The sequence below is a fragment of the Panulirus ornatus genome, chromosome 24, assembly GCF_036320965.1.
Source record: "Panulirus ornatus isolate Po-2019 chromosome 24, ASM3632096v1, whole genome shotgun sequence".
Taxonomy (NCBI): domain Eukaryota; kingdom Metazoa; phylum Arthropoda; class Malacostraca; order Decapoda; family Palinuridae; genus Panulirus; species Panulirus ornatus.
In genome coordinates, this window is record NC_092247.1 from 3,314,561 (window position 1) to 3,342,196 (window position 27,636).

The window sequence follows — 27,636 nt, forward strand, 5'->3', positions numbered from 1 at the left end:
GTCTGTTTTAAAAGTCCACACGCCTCACGACCATCTATCTACCTACCAACTATCTATCATCCTGGGGATGAGGATAGCATCTATCTCTCATCCAGGGGATGTGGATTGCGTCTATCTCTCATCCTGGGGATGAGGAGAGCTTCTATCTCTCATCCTCGGGACGAGGGACGGAGGCAGGATAGAGGAACACCCCCAAGGGTGAGCGAGAAACAGCATATGGGAGGAACACGCACTGCTTTGTGGTACGTAACTCTCAGCGTCGCTCGTACAGAGACGCGCGTGTGTATCCAAAGACTAGACAGAAAACGCTTGATGAGTGTTTTCTGTTGGAACGAGGTAGGGACTTTTACGAAACCATTCGCGATACGTATAAAAAACCGAGGGAGACAAATGGGTAAATATTAAGCTGACAAAGTTGCAATGTGAGTGGTGAAGTGGTTGTGTGTCCTGTTCGTCTGTCTCGCCTGGTGAGGTGGACTGGTGAGGCTCTCTATTGTAGTGCTAGTAGCGCCTGGTGAGGCTCTCTATTGTAGTGCTAGTAGCGCCTGGTGAGGCTCTCTATCTATTCTAGTGCTAGTAGCGCCTGGTGAGGCTCTCTATTCTAGTGCTAGTAGCGCCTGGTGAGGCTCTCTCTATCTTGGTGCTAGTAGCGGTTGGTGAGGCTGTCTATTCTAGTGCTAGTAGCGCCTAGTGAGGCTGTCTATCCTAGTGCTAGTAGCGCCTAGTGAGGCTGTCTATTCTAGTGCTAGTAGCGCCTGGTGAGGCTTTCTATCCTAGTACTAGTAGCGCCTGGTGAGGCTGTCTATCCTAGTGCTAGTAGCGCCTGGTGAAGCTGTCTATTCTAGTGCTAGTAGCGCCTGGTGAGGCTGTCTATCCTAGTGCTAGTAGCGCCTGGTGAGGCTGTCTATTTTGGTGTCTGTAAAGCCTACTGAGTTGGACTGGTGAGGCTATTCTGATGTCTATCAACCCTGGTGCCTGTGGCGCTGGCTGGAGCATTCTTGTTGAGGCAGACTGCCCACCCTATCACCTGTGGCACGATCTTCCACACAGGTACACTCACACACCCACTCCCTCATGGTGCCTGGTGATCACAGGACCTGCTTAACACACCAGAGATACGGGGTTGAGGGATGACCTCCCACGCGAAAAGACGTCTGTGACACACAGCCTCCTCCCTCCCGCTCCCTACAGGGCCCGGGATCTTCCGCCTTACGAAGTGTGTCGAAAAAAAATGAGTAAAACTATCTCAACTATGGCGAGGTGAGGGTTGGTTGTAGGGGGCCTTCTTCCTTCCTAGACCTCCCTTGTTCAAGCGGGTCTCAGGCGATCACTCACATTCCTCCTGGCCAGAGCTGTTATGGATGGCGGACACCTGGGAATGTGTATGCCAGGTGGACGGTCCCTCTCCCCGTCAGACGGAGGTACGGCGTATAGAGAACAGTGGCTTCTGATGACTGTAAGCAACTCTCTCTCTCTCTCTCTCTCTCTCTCTCTCTCTCTCTCTCTCTCTCTCTCTCTCTCACACACACACACACACACATTGAACAATGACCGCTGCAAAGGTCATATGTACACCCGGCCCCCCAAAAAAATATGATCCTCACATCTTTATGCGAGAGAAAATGACGCAACAGACGAAGGGGTTTTGACATGTGTCCTCTCACGGGGTTCTTGCCTGACAATGGAAGCCTTGCTTTCCTTGTGTGTTGTCCTTCTCAATGGAGATAAAACAACAGTACACAATGCACAGAATACTGTTGACAAACAATGATATTTACATCCAATTCGTCTTTTTATTCCGGGAGTAATTACTCTACAAAGCAGCTATCATTATAATCAAAACATGCGTCTCGTATTCACAACCACGATTACCAACCCTGCTGAGACAATGGAGTTTGAATCGTAGTGTTCACTTTGAAACGCATCGGACCCAGTGAAGATAATTCTTTTGCCGACTGTACGTATTTCTCTCAGAGAAAAAAATTAGAGACAGTATCGTCGTATTCAAGGATCGTACCGTCGTAATCAAGGATCGTATCTTAAGTGCAACATGAGCATCGTACCGTCGCAATCAAGGATCGTATCTTTAAGCACAACACGAGCATCGTACCGTCGCAATCAAGGATCGTATCTTTAAGTGCAGCACGAGCATCGTACCGTCGTGGTCTGGGACAATACCGTCGTACCCAGGCATCGCACTGGGGACCGTAACCCCCCCCTCCCCCCGTCCCTCCTCCGCCTTGCTTACGAAGCGAAATCCACGTGTGGGAGGAATTTCTCGCCGCCGACATCAAAAACGAAGGGGATCCATTAGCCTTCCGAGCACAAAACGGCAGGAATCTAGCTGCACCTGGAGGCGGCCTTCCCAAACAACACCACCGAACCGGCCAGCGGCGGTGCCGGCCACATATTGGCTAGTCCTGTCACCCTTCCACACACACACACACACACACACACACACACACACACACACACACACACACACACACACACTGCCAGCAAAATTGCTTGACGTGCCTGCCTGCCTACCTGTCTAGCTCTGGTGCCAAATTCGTACGAGAACATTTGCGTACGTACGCCTCCTGACATCCCAGAGTCACCCAAGGGCACGGCGGTACGTACCCCCAAGCATGACAAGTCCCTTGAGCACGACCCTGGGGCTCGGCGATGTGGCCCTTAAGCACGACGACGAGTCCCTTGAGCACGACCGTGCGACCCTGATGCACGATAGTACGTCCCTTAAGCACGACCGTGCGACCCTGATGCACGACAGTACGTCCCTTAAGCACGACCGTGCGACCCTGACGCACGACAGTAAGTCCCTTAGGCACGACCGTGCGACCCTGGGGCGCGGCGATATGACCCTTAAGCACGACGGAACGTCCCTTAGATCTTGAAGGGTCAGGTCAAGAGGTCGAGCTAACATGCCCAAGGGTTCGTCCTGTTCAGTCCGACGGGTTAATGGCATTCGAGCGACAGGACAATCGTTTATAATTTCTTGTGTCAGCCGCCTTTTTTTTTTGAGGAGAAACTTGGTGGGGGTCAGCGGCAGCCTCCTCCATCCCACACACACACACACACACACACGCTGCTTAAATCATCAGACGCGCATGAATGAGAATATCCATGACAGTGTCATGCAGCTGCAGAGAGAGAGAGAGAGAGAGAGAGAGAGAGAGAGAGAGAGAGAGAGAGAGAGAGAGAGAGAGAGAACGGGGAGCAGATCACATCCGTGTGAGGCGGCAGGAGGAGGCGTATGAGGAGGAGGAGGAGGAGGAGGAAGAGGAGCAGGAGCAGCAGCAGCAGGAGCCAACAGCTGGCGATGGATTTACCTCATCACCTGATGGGGATAATGAGGCTCGAAAAGACAAAATCATAAAGGATGAGGATTCCGATCGCCCATAAGCGAGAAATTCAACCCTCCACGTCTTCGCCCGATTCTATATAGGAAAGCCGAACCCGTAACTAACAACACTGGCACTGTGTTCCACACTACTAAAATAAACCTATTTACATCTTCCTTTCATCTTGAATCCCTTGCTTTCGCATCAGATTAAACAAGACTCGAGGTTTGTCCAGCTGGCGATGTCTATCCTTCAAATGTTGTCTAGGGTGGTTGGTGGCTATCGTAAACAAGTGTTCAGGAGCGCAAGCAGTGTGTCAAAGTACATATGAATATACGTAGGAATGCTGTTCGTTTCGACCAGTGTTGATGGAAAACGCGATGGCACGACAGGGCGTTATGTTAAACTTACGTAATTACCTGTTTGTAAAATTGCGTTTTTGGACTCTGTACTGGGGAGAGAGAGAGAGAGAGAGAGAGAGAGAGAGAGAGAGAGAGAGAGAGAGAGAGAGAGAGAGAGAGAGAGAGTTATACACTCATGGGGTCCAATTTCATGAATCATCTTCGTGTGATGTCTACATCCTCTGTTCCATTACTCAATGTATTACACTCGGTTATGACTTTTATTATCACTCGGTTAATCATATTCAGTCACGACTTTTATTTAGAACAAAAGGAAGTTCTTTCAACTTTGTCTAACACGTCTGATTGATATATACATAAACGCCCTCTGATCATTTCAGCCTCACATCTTTCGAAAGGTTCTCATTTGACGTCAACACACTCGCTTAGAAACTTAAGAGGAAAATAAATAATGTTATCAAGTCACCGCGTACTCTTCTTTCTTCCATTATGGAGAAATTAGGGGTCCTTGGGTCTTTCCCAATATCTCAGCTCTCACAATTGTGGTACAATTTCTGCTGCTCTAGCTTTTTGTAATCTTCCTTCTGCTTCGAGTACTTTCCCTGTGCTTCGTCAAGTACTGTGGCCAAGCCAGAAAAGTATATTCTGGTTTTGGCTTCACGTAAGATGTGATCACCTGGGAGTGGGTCAGTACCTGGTAGTGTGGGTCAGTACCTGGTAGAGTATCAGTACCTGGTAGTGTGTGTCAGTACCTGGTAGAGTATCAGTACCTGGTAACGTGTCAGTACCAGGCGGTGGCGAAGGGGCACGCCACACTCGTCTCCATCACCGCCCACCTCCAACAACTCACACCACCGCTCTCCTCCTCCTCCTCCTCCTCCCATCTCCGCTACGCCCACAAAAACCCTACGGCAAGTCAGGTCTACAGTAGGTGTCCCCTCCCCCTGCACCACCACCTCCTTAACCCCCCCTCAACCGTCTCGCATCTCCTTCTCACCACCTCACTCCTCCCCTCTCACCACCATTAACACTCCCAGATACTCGACCAGCCGTTCCCAAGTATTACTCTGGCCCCCAAAGTCCATGCCCTCCCCTCTCGTCACCTGCAAGGACGCTTCTCATGTATTCCTCCCCACACCCACCTCGCTGTCTCCCTCCCCCGCCCTACTGCCACCCCGAACCCCCGCCCGCCCCCAATCACCCCCCTGGTCCGCGTGCCGGGCGGCGGGGCGAGGTACTTGGTGTGCTGGAGCGGCCCCGCCGCAGGCCGAGACTGTCGCATAATAATGTCTTCATGAAGGAGGCGGCGGTAGCAGCAGCCTCCTCCTCCCTCCCTCCCTCATTCCCTCCTTCCCTCCCAGCCCGCCCAGGTCTCTCTCTCTCCCTCCCTCCCATCCTCTCCCCTCCCTACACCTCGGCCCCCTAGTCAAGACCCGGCCCCACCCCCCCCTGCTTCATCTCGGGGCGCCCCCCCACAAGCCCCTCGACTCCCTCCCCCCTAAAGCCCCAGCACCATCCCAAACCCTTCAACTCCACCTTCCTCTATCTTCACTCCACTTGCAGCTCCACGATCTCCCAGCCCTTCCACCTGTTAGCTCCACCACACCTTTGCTTAACCTCCACCACCAACATTCCAACTGGCTGAAAACTAAACCACCTCCCCCCTGAACTATCCACCGTACATGAATTCCACCCACCTCCACCTTGCACAGCCCATCCTCCTCCACTCACACACACACACACACACACACACACACACACACACACACACACACACACACACACAGTGATCCTCGAGTCTGTGGCGAAATGTACAAAGTGAGAGAGAGAGAGAGAGAGAGAGAGAAGAGAGAGAGAGAGAGAGAGAGAAGAGAGAGAGAGAGGAACGGGGATACACACACACACACAACACACACACACGTCCGAATACCTGGGCCTGGTTACCTCACACACACACACTACTGCACCTGGCCTGGCCTGGCCAACCTCGGGCCGGCTCGTACCTGGCTTGTTTACCACCGCCCGTCCTCCCTCCCTCCGCCCTCCTCCTGCCCTCGTGTGTGTGTGTGTGTGTGTGTGTGTGTGTCTCAGGACCCTCGTCTCCACCTGACCAGCTTGGTTACCTGGGCTCGTCATAATCGTGCTTCAGACTAACCACCCACCTGCCGGCTCGCCCCACCTGCTAGCCCCGCGCACATACCAGCTATGGGGGGGTGAGGAGGGGGGATAGATACATCTTACGTAACACACACACACACACACACACACACCTTAACCCAGGCGACGCGCTCGCCTTTACAGGGAGTTAATGCTAACCTTACCTTTAACCAGGCAGTCCATTATGTCGGGGGAAGAAGTCTTTTAACCTAGTTACGGTGAGCGCCCCCGCCCCCCTTCCCCGCTAACACGGAGCGCGTCGGTACGACCGCCCTTGGGATCGAAGGTGCAATCACTGATTACGACGCTACGAGCCTTGAACACGACGGTACGACCCTTGTGAACGACGGTGCGACTCCTAAGCGCGACGGTACGACCCTTAAGCACGACGGTACGACCCCATAAGTGCGTCGTTACGACTCCTAAGCACGACAGCACGACTCCCTAAGCACGACGGTACGACCCCCCTAAACGCAACGGTACGATCCTTAAGAACGACGATACGACCCCATAAGTGGGACGTTACGACCCCCTACCACGACGGTACGACCCCTTAAGCGCGACGGTACGACCTCCAAAGCGCAGCGGTGCGACCCCCCTATGCACGACGGTACGACCGCACGGATTTCATGGAGTGCCCTTTGACCTGACCCTTCCCAATCTTTAAACATCTCGTCGTAGATCTCAGTAGCGGAGCGGGTGGCGTACCTGACCATGGCGCGTTCACGGGTTACCCAGGGTCGATAGCATAGGTTCGAATCCTGATTGGTGGCTGTCGGTCCACAGTCATCCCAGCCTGTTCATCCACCCATAGGGGTTGGTCGATAAAATGGGTCCCCAAGCTCAGACCTCGAACAGGGCTCCGTGCCGTCTCAACTCATATAAACATAAGGTCAGCTTCTCTGACGCCCCCCCGGTGTGGTGACGTTAACACACAGAAGCAGCGACAATGGTCTTCAGGTCGCAAGGGAATCAAAGACAAGAGTTATGAACGCTGCCATCAACAAGGTGGCTTCAACTCCCCCAGCATCCAAGCGATCGTCTTCCAACAGCACTGAATACCACACACACACACACACACATACCCGGATGACAACGGAAGTACGAGATGAGGATGAAGAAACATAAAAGAGAGACTAGGAAGAGAGAGAGAGAGAGAGAGAGAGAGAGAGAGAGAGAGAGAGAGAGAGAGAGAGAGAGAGAGAGAGAGAGAGAGAGGGAGGTTGGGGTGAGAGGGGGGGTGGAAAGGGGGTGAAGCATGGTGCATTATGCAGGGGGACGCGTGGCGGTTCTCAAGGACTCTCGGTTCATCCTACCGACTAAGAGAGAGACAGGTTGGGGCGGGGCGGGGCGCCCTCCTCCCTCCCTACTAGTCCCTCGAAGCCCAGCAGCAGCGGCAGCAGCATCTCCACCTCCTCTGTCTCCCCCCACCACACACCATACACCCACCTCCATCCCCCACACCTCTCACACACAGCCTAGGCCACCTCACAGCACCGACCATACACAGCGTATGTTTAACATACTCTAGAGGAATATGCCATCCACATCTCATATATAAAAAAAACCGGGAAAAAAGTCATTAATCTCCACATTAGACGTTACGTAATCTCTGAACCATGATTTCTGAGGAGTGTGTCCCGTCCCCTCCTTCTGCCCCTACAGCAGCCAAGTACGCAACCATGGCTCCCTCGCTTGGAGGGCCTCGTCTAACAAAGTGTCTGGTGCTAGTGAGTCTATGCGTATCCTACGTTGCGTGATGTCTGGTGCTGCTGAATCGATGCGTATCCTACGCTTCGTAATCTGTCTCGGTACTGCTGAATCGATGCGTATCCTACGCTACGTGATCTGTCTTGGTGCTGCTGAATCGATGCGTATCCTACGGTGCGTGATCTGTCTTGGTGCTGCTGAATCTATGCGTATCCTACGCTGCGTGATCCGGCTGGGTTGGCTTCACCTGGGGGAACGCCGTCCACCTCTGTCACCTGCAATCCAGGGGGAGGAGCAGCGCCCTCTCTCTCATGTAGCCCCTGGACACAGAGCAGCAGTTGACTTGGGCAGGGGGGTCTGGGTGTTCATCCTATATTCTCTTTGTGTCGAAGATGGAGTCTGCCTCCTGCTCCTCCTCCTTCTCTCTATCCTTCAGTGGATTTAACTTGAACATTCCCTCTCTGTAGGAGTCCAGCTTACCATCACGAGCCGTTGGAATGCCAGTAGTCATGGTCGTAAGGCATATATATATATATATATATATATATATATATATATATATATATATATATTTTTTTTTTTTTTGTTCTTTTTTTTCGTACCATTCGCCATATATATATCATCCCCCCTGATGTGATTAGTTTATGAATGCTCGTTGTATGTTTTGGACAATCACATGTTTACCAAATGGTGTCCTAGCTTCGTCTCTTCGATGTATATCAACTGACTGTTATATTTCTCTCTTGTGTCTCCCCTGATGATGTGATTATTACACGAAAGTGCACTTGGGAACTTTTCGTGTTTCATTTTCCCCCTGGACTCATAGGAATATCTTGATCACGCGCAAAATTGTGATCCTTTCCAATATATATATATATATATATATATATATATATATATATATATATATATGATTCATATGGCGACTCCACACATACCTTCAGATATCACATATTCAATGCAGGGGTTCTCAGTCATGGCTGACAATCTACAATCCAACATAGTTCCCTATTGGCACGGCAGGCACGGACACCACTGAAATACCACCAGTGAAATCGAAACTTACAACAGACACAGTGAGGGAATACAGAGCTCAGACGTGTCTGTGGCTCCCTATTCCTCGACATCCTGGGGTGTTGAGATGAATGTTTAGAGTCCTTCCCTCCTGTCTCTGCTGCCAATGAGAGGGAAAGGGTTAATGCAGATGAAGTACTAGCACCCTCCAGGGGGTCTTGGCTCCTCATAGCAGACGTGAGTCTTTTTTTTTCTATTCATCTTACGACCATTCACAGTCTTTCTACTCCTCTTACCTCCAGTGAACATATGTCTGGAGTCTATTAAAGGGAATCTTATTGGTCCTTTTAAGAGCCAGGAACCCTATACTGATTATAACAATCCCTTTTACATCTCCAGCTGGAAACTAAACTCACATTTTCGCTTCAAAATATTAAATCTGTTTGTAATTTTTCTCTTCGTCACATTGTTGATTCTCTTTCCCACTTCTAGAGATGTTACTCCGGTGTCTGCTCTCAAGCACTGGCTCCTTGTGCACCTTCGTCATTAGCAAGTTGGAAACTCGAAGTCTGCCCGTTGTGAGGGGTCTCTTGTTTCCTTCCCTACACTTCTAAACTTTGCAGCTCTTCTCATGTCTTTCCAAACAGCTACGACATGATCCTTTATGGCTCGCTTTCCACATACACAAAAGCTTATGACTGTTTTCCTTTCTGTTCTATTGATGTTGCCCCCGACCTAATGTTCCAGCAAGGTCTGGCCTCGTTGGGGAATTTTCTATTGTTACACGAACCTCTAATAATTGAAACAAAACAGTTTAATACATTACAAATAGCCACTGCAATACAAAATATAGATTGTTCAATTCCTGGACCGAAGACTTTCCAAACCATCGTAAGGTATACGTAAGGTAAGGTGACAGGTGTGGGGGTAGAAGACCTCCCAAACCATCGTAAGGTATACGTAAGGTAAGGTAACAGGGTACAGCTGTGTGGGGGTAGAAGACCTCCCAAATCATCGCAAGGTATATGTAAGGTAATTAAGGTGTAGTTGTAGGAGTAGATGAAGTCCCAAAACCATCGTAGGACACACGTAGAGTGTAATGCAATCACTAATAGAATGCAGTGCCTATTTTTCCTGTATGCACGTCATGCGCTGACCACCTGCGCCTCAGTCTTAATCATTCTCGGTGCCCTGGACTCGGGGAGTCCAGCCCTCGACGTGAAAAAACGAGAGAGAACATTAAAAAGAAGTCATCAATGGACTGGCACACATACGGAGGTACTTCACCCACTGCGTGAGCTTCGTAGAAAAGTTGACGTACTTCACGAAGAGACACCACGAAGTCTATGAAGCAGTTCCCAAGAAGGGGACTTACATTGCCATGCATTCACCAACGGGGCCACCCCCGGCGCTCAGTGGACCACTGGCACACTTGTGTGTGTGTGTGTGGTGTCCATCCAGCACGGCCGAGCAATACAAAAACGGTCCAGGGTTGGGGGGGCTAGGAACACGCAGGTGGAGGCGCCACAACCGAAAATAAGAGAATGATTGAAGACACTGCAAGAGGCCTAGTGTGTGGCCCATGCTAGGCAGGTCCTACCCGTGTGTCTCTCTCTGTCCATCCCACACAACCAACCCACCTGAACCAGACGCACTCCCGAGACAAAGCCATTACTGTCCTTTGTTCCTCCCTCCTGGTTGTCGACCAGAGGCTACTACCACCACTTGGTAGCCTTACCTTGCGCGCATACCTGAGGTTAATTGTTAAGGTCGTTTAACCCTCCTCCTAACGGCTCGGCCTGGGGGCCAAAACTGTTGTGTTGTTCAGGTGGCCTGTCATCCAGCGAGGGTTGTTACTGCTGCAGGTGGCGGCCCACAGGCCTAGGACGTACCTACCAAATCCTGGCGGGTCTGGTCGAACATTACCCACCCACAGCCATCTCGTATCCCTCCAATGTAGATCTTACTGTGTGCCTATAAACTGCCCATTACTCTAAATCGTCTTGAGCTCCGGGTATTCACTGTGTCTTCTTGTGCGCTTCCCTCAATGCAGCGAACAGGTCATCCCTCCTCTGCGTAATCTAACATCATTTCAGTCGTTCTTCCCAAGCCGAACTTCGTGTGTGTCTGGGCCTCGAAGAGGACATTTTACCAGCGAACGGAGCCTATACCACACACACACACACACACACACACACGAGGCAACCAAGGCCAGCCAGCCAGCCAGCCACAGCAGCAAATAACACCACAGTTATCAGCCAACGTATCTGTGGCCAACTTGTTGCTCATTTACGGCCCGATGTTATCATTGGTGCGTCGGGCGGGCTGTGATGAAGGGCCGAGATCATCCCCCTCCTCTCTCTCTCTCTCTCTCTCTCTCTCTCTCTCTCTCTCTCTCTCTCTCTCTTGGTTTATCTGCCAAGGAAACTGATGCACTCCTCCTCAGCGTGGGGTAAACCTGGTATACAAATGGGGCTAACGATGGGCAGCCATCGCTAGCCGACTTGGCTACGAGGTGTTTACAAGATGGGGGGTCACCAACCTTCCGACTGTCCACCACGGAAGAGGACGAGCCTTACACACACACACACACACACACACACACACACACACACACACACACACACACACACACACATCATATATTTATTTATCATTCAATATACTTGGTAGCTGTGTCCCGCGTTAGCGGGGTAGCGCAAGGATCCCTCGCCAGATTTGAACCCCATCGCTTACCTGCACGATACTCTGGTCTCACACCACACTGTGGGGGTAGAAGACCTCCCAAACCATCGTAAGGTATACGTAAGGTAAGGTAACAGGGTACAGCTGTGTGGGGGTAGAAGACCTCCCAAACCATCGTAAGGTATACGTAAGGTAAGGTAACAGGGTACAGCTGTGTGGGGGTAGAAAACCTCCCAAACCATCGCAAGGTATACGTAAGGTAAGGTAACATGGTACAGCTGTGTGGTGGTAGAAGACCTCCCAAACCATCGTAAGGTATACGTATGGTAAGGTAACTGGGTACTACAGCAGTGGGAGGGTATAGCAGACCTCCCAAACCATCATCTCAAGCTTAGATCCAAAACGTCACCACCCAATTCAGTGATTTTTAGAGAGAAATCTTTTTAAACCCGGGGTCGCTGATGGCAGCAGAAAGCTACCCAGAGCAATGGGTATATCATTTTCTTTAACCAGGACAACGTAGGAGGCGCTCAGCTTCTTAAGCTCCTATGAGGCCTAGCAGGTGCGTGTACAGGCCGGGGGGGTCACACATAATCACCCATGGGTTCATGCGACTTACATATTAACTCTAATGAGGCTCATGTAATACTGAGCCAATTCGGTAACATGTTTACAAACCCTATTGGGTGGGTGGGTGGGTGGGGGGGTCTTATATAAAGACCCCTTTTCGGACCCCTGTAACCCTTCTCCGCAACCGGTAACGCCAAGTATACCAACAGAGAGCAGCTCGGCTCATCATGCTGAAGTCAAGACGAAGGGATACGAACACACAGAGGAACTTAGCACTGTCTTCCGCAATGTTCCCCCAGCGTCAGTGCCACGTACTGAGCACAGATAACGCTCACTAAGCCAGTCTATCTGCCAGAGGACTTAATCCCTATAGGGATAAAAGTTTGCGCGTGGTGCTGACTAGAGATAGATAGATAAATAGATAGATAGACAGACAGATAGTGTGTGTGTGAGTGTGTGTACGCGTATATGCGTGCGTGCGATGTGTGTGTGTGTGTGTGTGAGAGAGAGAGAGAGAGAGAGAGAGAGAGAGAGAGAGAGAGAGAGAGAGAGAGAGAGAGAGAGAGAGAGAGAGAGAGAGAGAGAGAGTTACACAGTTACGTCCATATATATATACCCACACACAGACAACATAGACCCAAGGTCTAAAAGGCTTTGGTTCGGCCTGAACACTACTTAAAAGAATTTAAGAAAAAAAAAAAAATAATGCAGTGCCACTGAAAGTAGTGACAGCAGAGCAACGTCTCTCTCCCCAGCGTCCCGCCTCGTCAACACACCGGACGGACCGACGGGGGATAAAAAAAAAAGTACGGAAAAATAAGAAGGGAAAAAAAAATACCTTGCAGGAGTAATTTGCCCAAAGGAAATTTTTTTTTTCATGGGCGAGAGAAAGAGAAGAGAGAGAGAGAGAGAGAGAGAGAGAGAGAGAGAGAGAGAGAGAGAGAGATGGGAGGGGAGGGGTTACAGAGAGGGCCCCCCACCCCTCCTGCCCCCCTAGTCACACAGGGTCGGCACTTCCGTCATGCAGGAGGTCGTGATGACCTCATGGCCCCCCCCCCCCCTCGCCCGACCACCCAGCCGTGCCACACGAACTTCAACACCCCCCCCCCTCAACCCCCAAACCTACCCAACACCCCCCCTCAAGCCCCACACCCACCCAACCCCCCACCCCGCAACCACCACCCGAAATAATAGACCCTAAAACAAAAGCCTTAGCTCAGACGTGTGCACAACCCCCCCCCATATCCCACCCTCCCCCGACGTGTACCCCCTCCCTCCTACCCTATCCCCCTCCCCCCCCGAACGTCTCATAAATATTTACACCCTTAAAGCTCACCTCAGCCCCAGCCCCAGCCTCAGCCCCGGCCCCAGCCCTAGCCTCCAGCCTCCGCACACCAGACCTGCCTGACCTGACCTTGAGATGGTCCTTCACGACGGTGGTCCTCCAACCTGGTGGCCTCTTCCACAAGGATGGTGGTCTATGACCGAGTGGAAAAAAAAAAGAATAAAGACAGTTTAGAAGAAATAAAGACTAAATTAGAAGAAATATGTTCACTTCAGCCATTTTTCTTACGTTTACAATATACGAACGTTCTCACAGAGCCTCGCTACTAAACCAGCTCACATCAACAACTGTAAACCCCCCCCCTGCGCAGCTTACATACGCGCAGCTGTGTTACATAGTGTATTTCAGTATACGGATCGACTGGCCGTAAACTGGACGCACCGACAATGAAGATTGGCAGTGTGTGACAACTTTCCCCAAACGCCCGTTTTCTTTCGCTAAGAAAAGGCGTCGTAACGGTTAGAAACGTATTCGCAGCGTCACGTCTCCAGCCAGCCTGGCTCGCCTGGTGTACGTAGGGAGGGAGGGAGGGGAAGAACAGGAACCATCTGCCAATTAGGAAGAGACTCGCCCGCTCGCATGAGCAGCAAATAGCAGAGGTATTAAGGAGGGTAAGTTGGGAAGGCCTGGTTCAACGCTCGACCCCCAGACCCGACTCATCCCACCACAATAAATAATAACCAGGGTCGTCGCTCCGTACTATCTATATATCTATCTATCTATCTATCTATCTATCTATCTATATATATATATATATATATATATATATATATATATATATATATATATATATATACACGTGTGTATCCCTGGGGATAGGGGAGAAAGAATACTTCCCACGTTTTCCCTGCGTGTCGTAGAAGGCGACTAAAAGGGGAGGGAGCGGGGGGCTGGAAATCCTCCCCTCTCGTTTTTTTTTTTTTCAAATTTTCCAAAAAAGGAACAGAGAAGGGGGCCAAGTGAGGATATTCCCTCAAAGGCTCAGTCCTCTGTTCTTAACACTACCACGGTAACGCAGGAAATGGCAAATAGTATGAATATATACGTGTGTGTGTGTGTGTGTGTGTGTGTGTGTGTGTGTGTGTGTGTGTGTGTGTGTGTGTAATTCCTATGGTTCCACGGGGAAATGAAAAACGGTAAGTTCCCAAGTGCACTTTCGTGTAATAACCACATCATCAGGGGGAGATACAAGAAAGAAATATAACGGTCAGTTGATATACGACGAAGAGACGTCGCTAGGACGCCATTCGTGTGTGTGTGTGTGTGTGTGTGTGTGTGTGTGTTAACCAACCTGAGTCTTGCTATTAACCCTATACGTCAGAGGAGCTTTACCTCACCTTGCACCGATTTCAGGAGCAGTTCCTTTCCACAGACAAGACCACTAGATAATCTCTATGTAAACATTCTAAAATCTAGACATGGCGAGCGAGTACAAGGACCAGTTAGGTAAGTGCAAGATGTCCATCTGGGAAAAAAATGTTATACATGCATTTCCCAACCCCTCACTGGAGTCATCCTTCGGAAGGGAAGTTCTCCCTAGGATCTTGCTAGGATTGCTAGGATGGGACCCCCTAACTGTATACATTACCTAGGAAAAAAAAAGGAACAAGATAACGGCGGGATCACAAAAGATACGAAGGATTTTACAAACGTCCTTCACAACTCCCGTGTCCACAGGAGCCTTGTCGCTTGCACAGGAGCTGCCTGTCTCCTCCCAGTGATGTGTTTTTGGTATGTAGGATGAGTCTGGTGCACGTGTGGCCTCCATAACCACACCAGTGGACAGCCACTCGTGTGGCCCCCACGACCACACCAGTGGACAGTCGCTCGTGTGGCCTCCACGACCACACCAGTGGACAGCCACTCGTGTGGCCTCCACGATCACACCAGTGGACAGCCACTAAAGTGGCCCCCACGACCACACCAGTGGACAGCCACTCGTGTGGCCTCCACGACCACACCAGTGGACAGCCACTCGTGTGGCCTCCACGACCACACCAGTGGACAGCCGCCCATGTGGCCTCCACGACCACACCAGTGGACAGCCACTCGTGTGGCCTCCACGACCACACTAGTCGACAGCCGCTCATCCATCATACACACGTCTCCTTCCTCACCTGCCTCATTCATCATTCCACGGATCACGTGGACCTCAGCCCCACCCATCCCCATCACCTTGGGTCCGGTCCGGCTCAGTCTGGTCCGTTCCAGCCCAATCCAGTCACCATGTGGCTCTCCTGGTCCTTCTTTGGGTCCAGCCCAGTCGTGAGATGGGCCTCCAGCTCCCCTGTTGGGTCCAGTCCAGTCAAATGGACTTCCAGCCCCTCCCTTGGGTCCAGCCCAATTATCATGTGGACCATGTGCTCCTACAGCGCCTCCAGACCCGTCACCACAAGTGGACTTCAAACTCCTCCTTTGGGCTCGATACAGAGCTAGCTGGTTTCCTCCCTACGAGGCAGGAGAGTGGGAGGGTTTCACTGACACCAAGCCAGATGCATTCTCTTCCAGGAACAGACACTTGAAACCCCTTTTGCACAAGCACCGGCGTTAAGCACCCTCTGGGGGGGGAGAGAGCGAGAGCGAGAGAGAGAGAGAGAAAGAGTCCCCCAGGTACCCAGTGTAATCCCAGGAAATCCCCTGGAAAGAGAGCTTGTGGGGGGGGGGGGGGTGTCCTGGCGGGCGTAATCCTAGGAAGAAAAAAAAATCAACCTGGTCAGAGACTTTGCGTAACCACCGCCCAACCCAAGGAAAACCTCAGAGTGACTCGCCATGCCTCACGGCTACATCAGCCACCCTCAAAGACAACCCACCCACCGACGCCACTGGCATCACCCCATCGTTCAAACCTCAGAGGCGAAACTACGATGTGACCCAACCCACGGCTTCGAACAGCACTCGAATCCAAGGAGAAAAAGGTGACCAAGACGATTGATGGTCATGTCTCTAGCACTGAAGAAGACCACCCTCCTACTCTCTCCTCCTCCTACCTCCTCACCTCTGTACCAAGATTCCTAGTCTGAGGGGTATATGTCCTCTGAAGAGCGTAGTCACTGGTTTTGCCTCTCTCTTCTGGAGGGTTCGCATAATCCAGCCAACCATCTTCCTTCAAGAGGCATCGCAACGGTCGGGTTTGAGATGCTTTGCCACAATTTCGAAAGGCTGACTGAAGGCAAAGTCATCAGACGCAATATAATATCCCTAGACCTTTTACAATAATCTTCATCCACATCAAAAGACTTGATTATTCTTTTTCAATTACGTACATTTTTTTTTTCACTTCACTTCTCCTATGATGGTAGTCGAAAGCATCTCCAATGAACATCATACAAGTTGCACGCTCTTAAGTGTTTCCCAGATGTAATGTTTGGTAGTCAAGTGTTTCTACATACGAGGATGCTAAACTGTGGGTTGTGTTCGCATCTGCGTCCCTCACCTTCTTTCTTCGTCCAGTGTGAACTTCTAGAGGACCTCCATATCCCTAACGCCCTCTCCTGGGTCAAGTTAGCATACTTCTCCTCCTCCTCCTAGGTCAAGTTAGCATACCTCTCCTCCTCCTGGGTCAAGTTAACATACCTCTCCCTATGTAAAGTTAGCATATGTCTCCCTCCTGCGTCAGGTTAGCACAACAAACGCCGAGGAGGACGCCTTCTCCAACCCCCTGGCCTATAGAGAGTCAGGCCAAGTGTCGCACCAGCCATCCTCTTCGTCACCTTCCTAAAGTCGAGTCGCAATATACAGCCAGTCTTCTCTCGCTCTTCCCGTCTCCTCAACATTCCACGCACCACTTGGGACCAACCCAAGCGAAGAGCAGATCTGATAAGGCCCATCACAGACGAGGGACCTCAGGGCGGAGACCCGCTCTGGAAACGACCAGGAGATGGCCGGGCCATATGACTAATGACTCACCTTAGAGGGGGTGGAAAAGTCCAGGCAAGATCTGGAACAAATGAAGAACGGTGCAAATGAGGACCAGAGTCGAGCTGGTACACGGAGAGGAAAAAGATGATGCATGAGGACCGCTCCTGAAAAGGACCAGTCCAGGAAAGGACCAGTCCTGGAAAGGACTAGTCCAGGAAAGGACCAGTCCAGGAAAGGACCAGTCCAGGAAAGGTCCAGTCCTGGAAAGGACCAACCCAGGAAAGGACCAGCCCTAGTGAGAACCAATAACTCTAATGGAGACGAGCCCTGGAAAGGAGGAGTCCTGCAGAAGACCCTCCCTGGAAATGGCCTGCTATGGGCAGGAAGAGTCCTAGAGACGACTATCCCTGGAAAGAACTTCCCCTGAGGAAGACAAGCTCTGGAAAGGACCTTCCCTGTAGAGGACCAGCCCTGGTGATAACCAACCCTGGAGAGCACCAACCACAATGGTAACCAGCCCTGGAAGAAAGAGAGAGAAAGATCCAGCCCTAATGATAACAAACTCTACTAAGACCAGCCCCTGGAAAAGGGACCAGTCCTGCTGAGGACCATCCATGGAACAAGGACCATCCCTGGAGCAAGGACCAACTTCGGGGATGACCAACCTCAGCGAAAATTAGATTGGTTCGTCAATGCACGAGCCCACCTCATACAAAGACGAACCATTTCTGGGCCGAGATTATACAATTACCTTTTCATTCGCCTCAAAGGGATTCCTCCCACTGCAACGCACTCGGGCAAAGGCGAATGACCCGATTCATGATGCATGCGAGTTATTAAGGCCAAGGAACGCTTTGGTGTGTGTCTGTGCGTGTGCGGAGGAGAGATGGCGTGGATGGAGTGTGTCCAGATGGAGTCAAACTGACGCCGGGTATTATTAAGGGGGCTTAACACGTTCTTGTTCCGGGAATGAATAGATACAACTGAGCTTAAAATCAGCGTGCGTAATCTTCACTTTACAAGCCTTAGTGCACTAGACGATTTGGCCATGATCTCGAAAACAATCTTGATGTCGGGTAAGATCTGGAAAGGAGGCAGCCACCACACCCATCATCTCCACCTCGATCACGAGTTACGCAGAGACACAGACCACATAGACCACCCAACCCAAGGTCTATGCGGGGAGGACCAGGCACTAACACCACAGCAAAAGATGTCGTCCCCTTAATAACAGAACAAGAAGAAAAAAGGGAGAGCAAAACAAAGGCTCGTTTCATCTTCTTTAATATATTCCGAGACTGGAATGCTTCAGCGAGTTGTTGACGGATCAGCGAATCATAGTATGAGCTTGAGAACACGACTGGTTGTACGTCCCAGGGAGGGACCATCCCGTCAAACGGCCCAGGGGACATCCCGTCAAGTGCCAAGGGTCCAACAACAGTAAAGGATCGAGGTCTAAGCGACTCCCGCAGGGAGCAAGGAAGGGCGGCTGGAGCAAGCCGAAGGGATATTAACTGGCTCTGGGCCCCCGGCGGCCCGCCCTGCAGCAGCGCTCCAGCTCGCTGCCACCCACCACTTGCTACAGCCATCAACACCGCAGCCAACACGTGTGTGCCAACGACATTATCCCCTACCACCACAGTACGTCCAACACTGTCCATCACCACACGCACCACCGCAAGGTAAACACCACTCGCAATTATTTGGCGTCCGACGTTCCTCTCTCCGATATGACTTAATTTTGCCAACCCAGTTGAGGAGCCTCTATGGCTGGCGCGGGAGGGAGGGAGGGAGGAGGAAGGTGGGAGAGAAGGGAAAGGGAGAACTAAAAATCATAAGGAGAGATACGACAACAAGGGAAATTTGACCAATGGTACCGGAAATACGTCAGTCTGAGTTACGTCTGGGAGACTATCATCTACCTGGTTAACAGCAGAGGCTATTAGCGTCGCAATTCAGATTTTCGTAAACAAAAATATTCAAATTTCTAAAAATTGAAAAAAAAATCTAATTTGATTTTAAAAATCTACTAAAGTAATAGAAATCTTATGTTTACGACTTAAAATCTACATAACATACACTGCATCACCTAAAAATCATTAGTCTCCTCCAGGGCGCTAATTAGATAAAAATTGTCACGTTAACGCATAACTAGAGGAGTTAAAAATTCTTTATCTAGCAGAGCCAACGACCGACCAACCACCATTGTGAATACCCGTAACTACAACCCGGCCACAGCCGGGTGTCGCCCCACACCACAGTGACCACAGGATCCAACATGGACGAGATGCTGGCACGAACACGGGCGCCAAACTCCTCTCCTCCGACTGCCCGCCTCCCTCCACGGCCACGACCTCACCAAGACATTCGTTGCTTCCACACACACACAGAAGCCAGTCACCTAATGCCCATCGCAGCGACGTGATAACATGTATTCACACATAAAACTCCGGCGTTACATTCCAATCGAACTCTCTTATGAACTGAGAAGAACTCAAGCGAAACTCCACAATGGACCAAGAGACCCATTCTTTCAAACCACGGGATTAATTGGCCATCCTTGCGTCGTCTTCATATCAATATTCTTACGTCGAGTGAGGGACAGTAGAGCTACGATATGATGAATTAAAATCTACGTCTTGGGAGGAGATGTACTCAAAAATATAAAAAAACCCTGCCTCTAGAGTTCTGTTCTCTCGCTGAGGGGGAAGGGAAGGCGGCAAAGCGCGAGGCAGTTATGTACGTACACTCTCCCAAAAAAGTATCGGGTCTGAAGTTTCTCATAATCATCTATAAGTGATCGACCTGAGATTAAAACTTCGCTGCTACCCTGATGCAGCTGCAACTTCAAGCCTGGGGTACCGATACTTATTGGGCAGAGTGTACACAAACTTCAGGCCTGGGGCACCGATAATTTTTTGGCAGAGTGTACACAAACTTCAGGCTTGGGGTACCGATACTTTTTTGGCAGAGTGTACACAAACTTCAGGCTTGGGGTACCGATACTTTTTTGGCAGAGTGTACACAAACTTCAGGCCTGGTGTACCGATACTTATTGGGCAGAGTGTACACAAACTTTAGGCCTGGTGTACCGATACTTATTGGGCAGAGTGTACACAAACTTCAGGCCTGGGGTACCGATACTTTTTTTTTTTTTTTTTTTTTGCCGAGCGTACATGTAACTAGAGATGTGTTGCGCCGGCCCACTGTGGCCAAATCATGGCAACCAGACTTCTGTCGCCTTCTCCAGGCCCGGGGCGGGCCCTAGCCAACCCATCCTCAGCAGTAATCAACTCTAATCTTATTTTTTTTTCCCCCCGATGCCGAGAGAGAGAGAGAGAGAGAGAGAGAGAGAGAGAGAGAGAGAGAGAGAGAGAGAGAGAGAGAGAGAGAGAGGGGGGGAGAGAATCTGTAACTGTCTTGACAGAGAGAGAGAGAGAGAGAGAGAGAGAGAGAGAGAGAGAGAGAGAGAGAGAGAGAGAGAGAGAGAGAGAGGAGAGAAGGCCTCCGCCGCCTCGTCTTGGGATAATTACTTTACGTTAGCTAATGCAGAGACTCATTATCCCTTAATTATCAGGCCATTACCGCTAATCCCCTGGTCCAGGGAGAACGTCTTGCTGAGTCGGCCCCCCCCACACACACACCCCCTCCTCCAAATTTTCTTGCCTCACCCCCACATAAAGATCTCACGTCTCACTCTCTCTAATACCCCAGAGCACCAATTATCATCACCCCATTTGCAGGTTACTCTTTATAGAAGCTTCTAAGCCACTGGAATAACCCTTCAGCCTCATTCTCCGGTAATAAATCCAATTAGCTGTATATGTTTCCGCGTCCACTCCCTCCCATGGCCTAAGGCCCGGAGCGCCTATCAACACGCCCGTCCTATCAAGGCGTCTATATGTGTGTGTGTGTGTGTGTGTGTGTGTGTGTGTGTGTCTCTCTCTCCCCTTCGACGCCTGTGGCAGATGAGCAGAGGCGTCCCCTGGGCCAGGCCGTCCGCCTCAATGTGGCCACGACAGGTAATCGCAGCCCCGACCTTCTACCCGTCCATCACCTGTCCACACCTCCTCCCTCACTCCACGCTCAGCGAGGCCTCCTCTCTGACCCCACGCTCAGCACACGCTCCAACACCTCCGATCAAGGCCTCCTCCCCCCCCCCCCTCCCGCACTCCACGCTCAGCAAGGCCTCCTCCCTCACACCACGCTCAGCAAGGCCTCTTCCCCCCCCGCACTCCACGCTCAGCAAGGCCTCTTCCCCCCCGCACTCCACGCTCGGCAAGGCCTCCTCCCTCACTCCACGCTCAGCAAGGCCTCCTCCCTCACTCCACGCTCAGCATACACTCCATACCTCCGACCAAGGCCTCCTCCTCCCTCACTCCACGCTCCACACACACCCTCCATACCTCCGACCAAGGCCTCCTCCCTCACTCCACTCTCACGCCACCCACAGATCGCTGGACCGACCCTCCTGAAGGCAATGCGAGGCATCTGATGATGACGATGGAAGGTGGTGGTGATGATGGTGGTGGTGGTGGTGATGGTGGCGATATCTGTGTTGGTGACGATGGGCTAATGTGATCGTTGGGGATGGGGGGGGGGTCATGGGCGAGGGCCGGTTACGAGAGTACAGCTAACTGGTACAACTAACAGTGGGTGGTGATGAGTGTGGGGGGGTGAAGCTGTTGGCGTGGGTGGTGGTGGTGATGAGACTACAGCTGTTGGTGGTGATGAGGGGGGGGGGTGAAGTGATGCTGGTGGTGAGACTACAGCTGTTGGTGGTGATGAGGGGGGGGGTGAAGTGATGCTGGTGGTGGTGGTGGTGAGACTACAGCTGTTGGTGGTGATGAGGGGGGGGTGAAGTGATGCTGGTGGTGGTGGTGGTGAGACTACAGCTGTTGGTGGTGATGAGGGAGTGTTGAGGGACATAGCTCACAGCAATACCAGTAATAAACAGACCCCCACCCACACATGCCCCCCTTCCACCATAATTTGCATACTTCAGGCAAAAGGCTTGCTCCCCCCACCACCCCCCCACCCTTCCACCTCACAAAAGCGCTTTTTGGTTAATGATATGCCAAAACTGGTGGCCTATTTTAAACCCGTCGCTCTCTATTGAAAATAAACATTAAAAAAAATGTATTTCGAGTTTCAGGAGAGGTAACGGGGCGGGGGGGGGGGGGGGGGTGTTGTGACGGTGGTGTGTTGCGGTGGAGGTAACGGGGTAACGGGGGGGGGGTGTTGTGACGGTGGAGTGTTGCGGTGGCGGTGACGTCACGCGGTGGTGTGTTGCAGGGGGGTGACGGTGGTGCGTAACACTGCAGGGGTGACGGTGGTACGTAACACTGCAGGGGGTGACGGTGGTGCGTAACACTGCAGGGGTGACGGTGGTGCGTAACACTGCAGGGGTGACGGTGGTGCGTAACACTGCAGGGGTGACAGTGGTGCGTAACACTGCAGGGGGTGACGGTGGTGCGTAACACTGCAGGGGGTGACGGTGGTGCGTACCACTACAGGTGAGACGGTGGTTGCGTCACACTGTGAAGTGACGGCGTCACGCATCGCTGAAGATGCCTCTTCGTTTGTAGCCACTGTAGGTGATCAGTGACGTAGGGATGAACACGGGGATTACGAGGCATGGAGAACAGGAGAACAAGAACAAAGCCAAGAACAAGAACAAGGCCATCACGACAAAGTTCTACACCCCCCCAACACCCACACACCCACGTCGTAAAGTAGCGAACTGGACGTTACCAGCTTCGGAAGAATGGCTCACTCGTCCATCGAAGCGCAAAACCCGCCTCACTGTCGTCAAAAGTGGGAGGAAGTTACGTCTGCTTCCGTCTCGCGACCTGACCTCGCAAACTGTGGTAATGAAGGTGATACATTTCCTCCTGACGAAGGGGGTGAAGGTGGGAGGAAGTCTGGCCCTTCACCCTTGGAGTAAGGCGTGCACGACCCCCATGTGGGCTGAGGGGAAAAACCCTCTGTTACCACCCAAAAACGACCAGTTGGTGACTAAATACTTGTGTATCATCCTTCAGCTCTTTAAAATAGGATGGTAGAAGGTACGCCTACACCACACGGTGCACAGGTGCACGGTGCACGGGGCGATTACGCCTACACCACACGGTGCACAGGTGCACGGTGCACGGGGCGATTACGAGAGGAGGGAGAGCTGGGATGGAGGAAGGGTGTGGGTGGGTAGGTAGATTAAAGGAGGAAGGGTGTGGGTAGGTAGGTAGGTAGGCTGAGGGAGGAAGGGTGTGGGTAGGTGGGTAGGTAGGTTAAGGGAGGAAGGGTGTGGGTAGGTAGGTTGGGGGAGGAAGGGTGTGGGTAGGTAGGTAGGTAGGTTGGGGGAGGAAGGGTGTGGGTAGGTAGGTTGAGGGAGGAAGGGTGTGGGTAGGTAGGGTGAGGGAGGAAAGGTGTGGGTAGGTAGGTAGGTAGGTAGGTAGGGTGAGGGAGGAAAAAGATTTTGAACACAGGGAGATCTCCACGCAGCCTCCATGGCCACATGACAGATCAATGAACACAGTCCATCCATCCCCTCCCCAGGGGGCACGGCGGAACACCAGCGGGACAGGAGCAGCGCCGGGAGAGTGGGAGACCCGTGAACGAAACACGAGACGGGAGGAACGCTGTATCAGACGCAAAATGAGACGGGAGGAACACTGTATCAGACGCAAAATGAGACGGGAGGAACGCTGTATCAGACGCAAAATGAGACGGGAGGAACGCTGTATCAGACGCAAAATGAGACGACAGAGCGACGGGAGGAACTGGTGACGGAGGAGCGACAAAACGAGAGACGGGGAATAGGATATACTTGCAGAGACGGAAAACGAGAGACGGGGAATAGGATATACTTGCAGCAGAGACGGAAAACGAAGAACAAGACGAGACAAGATTCACAAGACAGGCACAGCTACAGTGACAGGTGGGGAGAGAGAGAGAGATGGAGAGAGAGAGAGAGAGAGAGAGAGAGAGAGAGAGAGAGAGAGAGAGAGAGAGAGAGAGAGAGAGAGAGAGAGCAGTGACGGAGGCAGTGAAATCACCCAACTCCGTAGCAGGGAATCGTCCGAGCACAGAGGAGCCAGGGAGTGAGTGAGGGCATGGCTCAGTTAGTGTCAGCAGCTGAGGAGGAGGAGGTGTGACTGGCTACCCTAAACTACGATGTGACACCCGTAAATCACACACACCTCCTCCTCCTTCAGGAGGAAGCAGTTCCTCTGGCATCACGAAACCCGAGGCGCCCCGAGCGGTGGGGCACGCAAGAAGGCCACACACTCAAAATCATAAACATGGACACCACGTCTCTCGTAATCTACATCCTTGATTGATGAGATACACATAAGACTTCCCTCATTTTTTCCCCCCTAGTGCTCAACGCCAGTTTCCCCCCTACAACCTAAGTTAGGCATACATACATAGAGAGTTTAATAACGCCTTTTTTCCAAGCCACAGGGTATGGTGTGGACTAGAGATGTGTATAACGAAACAGGCACCACTGGACGAAAGCAAATGGGGGTTTTGGTACTTACATGGCCCCAACGTAGAGTGTGTCCCGGGCTTCGTCCATATGGAAAGTCCGGTAGTAAAGTCGTCCACACGAAAACTCCCGCACATGATCTGTCAGGGGGAGAGAGAAAACAAACACAGTCTTTACCAACCCGCCAAATAAAAGTAAAAAATAAAAAATAATAAAAAAAAAAAACCAGCCAGACAATACCTACATTCCGCAATGCATCTGGCGGACTCCAACAATTTAACTGGTCAATACAATGACTCTGATAACATGAAAAAGGAAATACATTTCACACGTTCTGCATTCATTGTTGTTAAGTATGAGAAAAAAAATATATTTATATATATACAAAAACTACAACCTCTTCACAACTCCCTGATACAACTGTATTTTTTCCACGTCTGTGGCCATCAGGACGCCAACGCAACCTTTCGACGGCTATACAGCGTCGCTGAAGACAATGACAGCAATTACGAACGGTAAAACAAATGAATATCGACAAAGACGACATTGCCCGGAGACACAAATTGAAATAAGAGCGGTTACTGGCACTACCAAAACCGAACGAGTTGCCAAGCTGTAATTAACATTAAGCCGTAATGGACCGCTAATGGGGAGACGTGTCATAACCATCACCAGCAGTATTGATGGTGTGCTACACTAACGGTCGAATGGCCAGGTGACGTCAGCCGTAGCCTAGCCTACGTCACTAGGATTTGAATGTCGTATTGGCAGTGAAAATAAGAGCGTGATACTCCATAAGAGCTCTATGATCCAAAATCATACGTAACGAGACTTGATTATAAAACATATTAACAAAGGAGCAGTATAAGGTGAATCAAACATGGGTTCCTGTTTAGAATTGGAAACCCTTCCGTAGGTTCTGATCCTTCACCATGCTGACCCATACATCTCCCTTCTTAAGATTCCGTCGCACACGTAGAAATTCTCGTATACTTTAAAACCGCAAATATAACAACATCAACGACTCATAACAACACCAACAGGTACACGAACGAGCGAGTGAACGCAACGTATAATGCAGACACAAGAAGGCAACGGAGACTCGAACTACAGACTTATATAATACAAGACCTCGACACTTATTATGAAACATAGCCTAGTTCTCCCGATGCCACATAACTTAACTGATTTCCTTCCTCAACGGACACACAGCATCACTACATACACATCCCTACCCCAGTCAGCCGGGGGTAAGAAAATAAGGCACCAAAGACATGTACCTAACAAGCTATCATCGTGTGCATACACACCTTACTGCAACCCACATCATACGCCTGGACACTATATAACTGTCCTCAACTTCTCAAATGCACCATACCCTGGTACACTCGTACCTTTTCCCCTCTCCTTACCAAATAATAATAATAATAATAATAATAATAATAATAATAATAATAATAATAATAATAAAATACTACTGCTACTACTACTAATGATAATAATGAACATATAATAATGATTAACACTAATACACTACTACTAGTACTACTAACATCAATAATAATAATAATAATAATAATAATAATAATTATCCCTGGGGATAGGGGAGAAAGAATACTTCCCACGTATTCCCTGCGTGTCGTAGAAGGCGACTAAAAGGGGAGGGAGAGGGGGGCTGGAAATCCTCCCCTCTCGTTTTTTTTTTTTTTTTCCCAAAAGAAGGAACAGAGAATTGAGCCAGGTGAGGGTATTCCCTCACGGCCCAGTCCTCTGTTCTTAACGCTACCTCGCTAATGCGGGAAATGGCGAATAGTTTGAAAGAAGAAAAATAATAATAATAATAATAATAACAATAATAATAATATACTGTTGACAGGTTTTTCACTTCCTCCAGAACTCTTGAGACAACACTGTCTCCACTTCGCGCTTTACTTCTTCATCTCTTAAGCCCTTTTTATGACTCGTTTACGACCGGAGACTCGATGAGGCCTTCCAGCATGACCTTCACCTGGCCATCAGGAGAAATATATATATATATATATATATATATATATATATATATATATATATATATACAGAGGGAGAGAGAGAGAGAGAGAGAGAGAGAGAGAGAGAGAGAGAGAGAGAGAGAGAGAGAGAGAGAGAGAGAGAGAGAGAGAGAGAGAGAGAGACTCCCGTGATGTAGCGGTGAGTGTTCCTGACTTTGTCACATTCACGGGTCGCCCAGGGTCGAGCGCAGAGGTTCGCATCCTGGTTGCGGTAGTCGGTCCACAGTCAACCCAGCTGTTCATCCACCCATAGGAGATGGTTCATTAAACGGGTACCTAGCTTAAGCTAGGGGATATATATATATATATATATATATATATATATATATATATATATATATATATATATATATATAAACATTTCTGTACCCGACTTTATGCAACACCCGATGAAGCCATCGTAAGCAAGATTACGTTTTACTCCTAGTGTCTCCAACATCCGACCTTTCGCACGCCCACAGTAACTTCACATCCGACCTTTCACACGCACACCTTGTCAACATCCGACCTTTCGCACCTCTTAAAGCGTGAGTGTAGGACACGCGTGCTACCAACAGCCACGCTACAACACGCCAATACCAAGGTCTGTGTTCTCAGCGAAGGATAAAACTTCACCTCCAAGACTTCCACTGAAACTCCTCGAGTGCTTCTGCCTCAAAAAGGAATTACAATCCCCTGTATTTTACGCACAGGATTACCCTACTATGCTACGCACAACTGAACCCCACTGCTCAAAGAGAACGCCAACATACTCTCTGGTAAGACATGGGCAAAGGCCTTCTACCAGCAGGATACATCATTCTCAAATCTCCTGCAAAAACACACAAACGTTAAACAGCGATCCGTGTCCTGGCGTCTGTATCACATATGATTATGAAGAACCGGACGGACTGGCGCGAGTAAAGGCGATAGAAGCATCCTTGTCTCCCTCGCTCCACTGGTGTTTACCTGATGGGGGGTGGTCTTCTTCTGGGTTCTTCTATACCCAGAGTCTGGGCCCAGCAAAGGGGGGCAGCTAAATGGGTTGGGTCGATCGAGATGAAGGAAGCCACAG

At 50.5% G+C, this 27,636-nt stretch overlaps 1 protein-coding gene across 1 annotated transcript in view; it reads right to left on the reverse strand.

Annotated features, from left to right (window-relative positions):
* Positions 1 to 27,636, reverse strand: part of LOC139756987 (semaphorin-2A-like) — a 666,764-nt gene that overhangs the window by 85,195 nt on the left and 553,933 nt on the right. Inside the window, exon 2 of the mRNA XM_071676928.1 lies at positions 24,587 to 24,674. Coding sequence (XP_071533029.1) covers positions 24,587 to 24,674 — 88 coding nt within the window. The remainder of the gene's footprint in view (positions 1 to 24,586; positions 24,675 to 27,636) is intronic.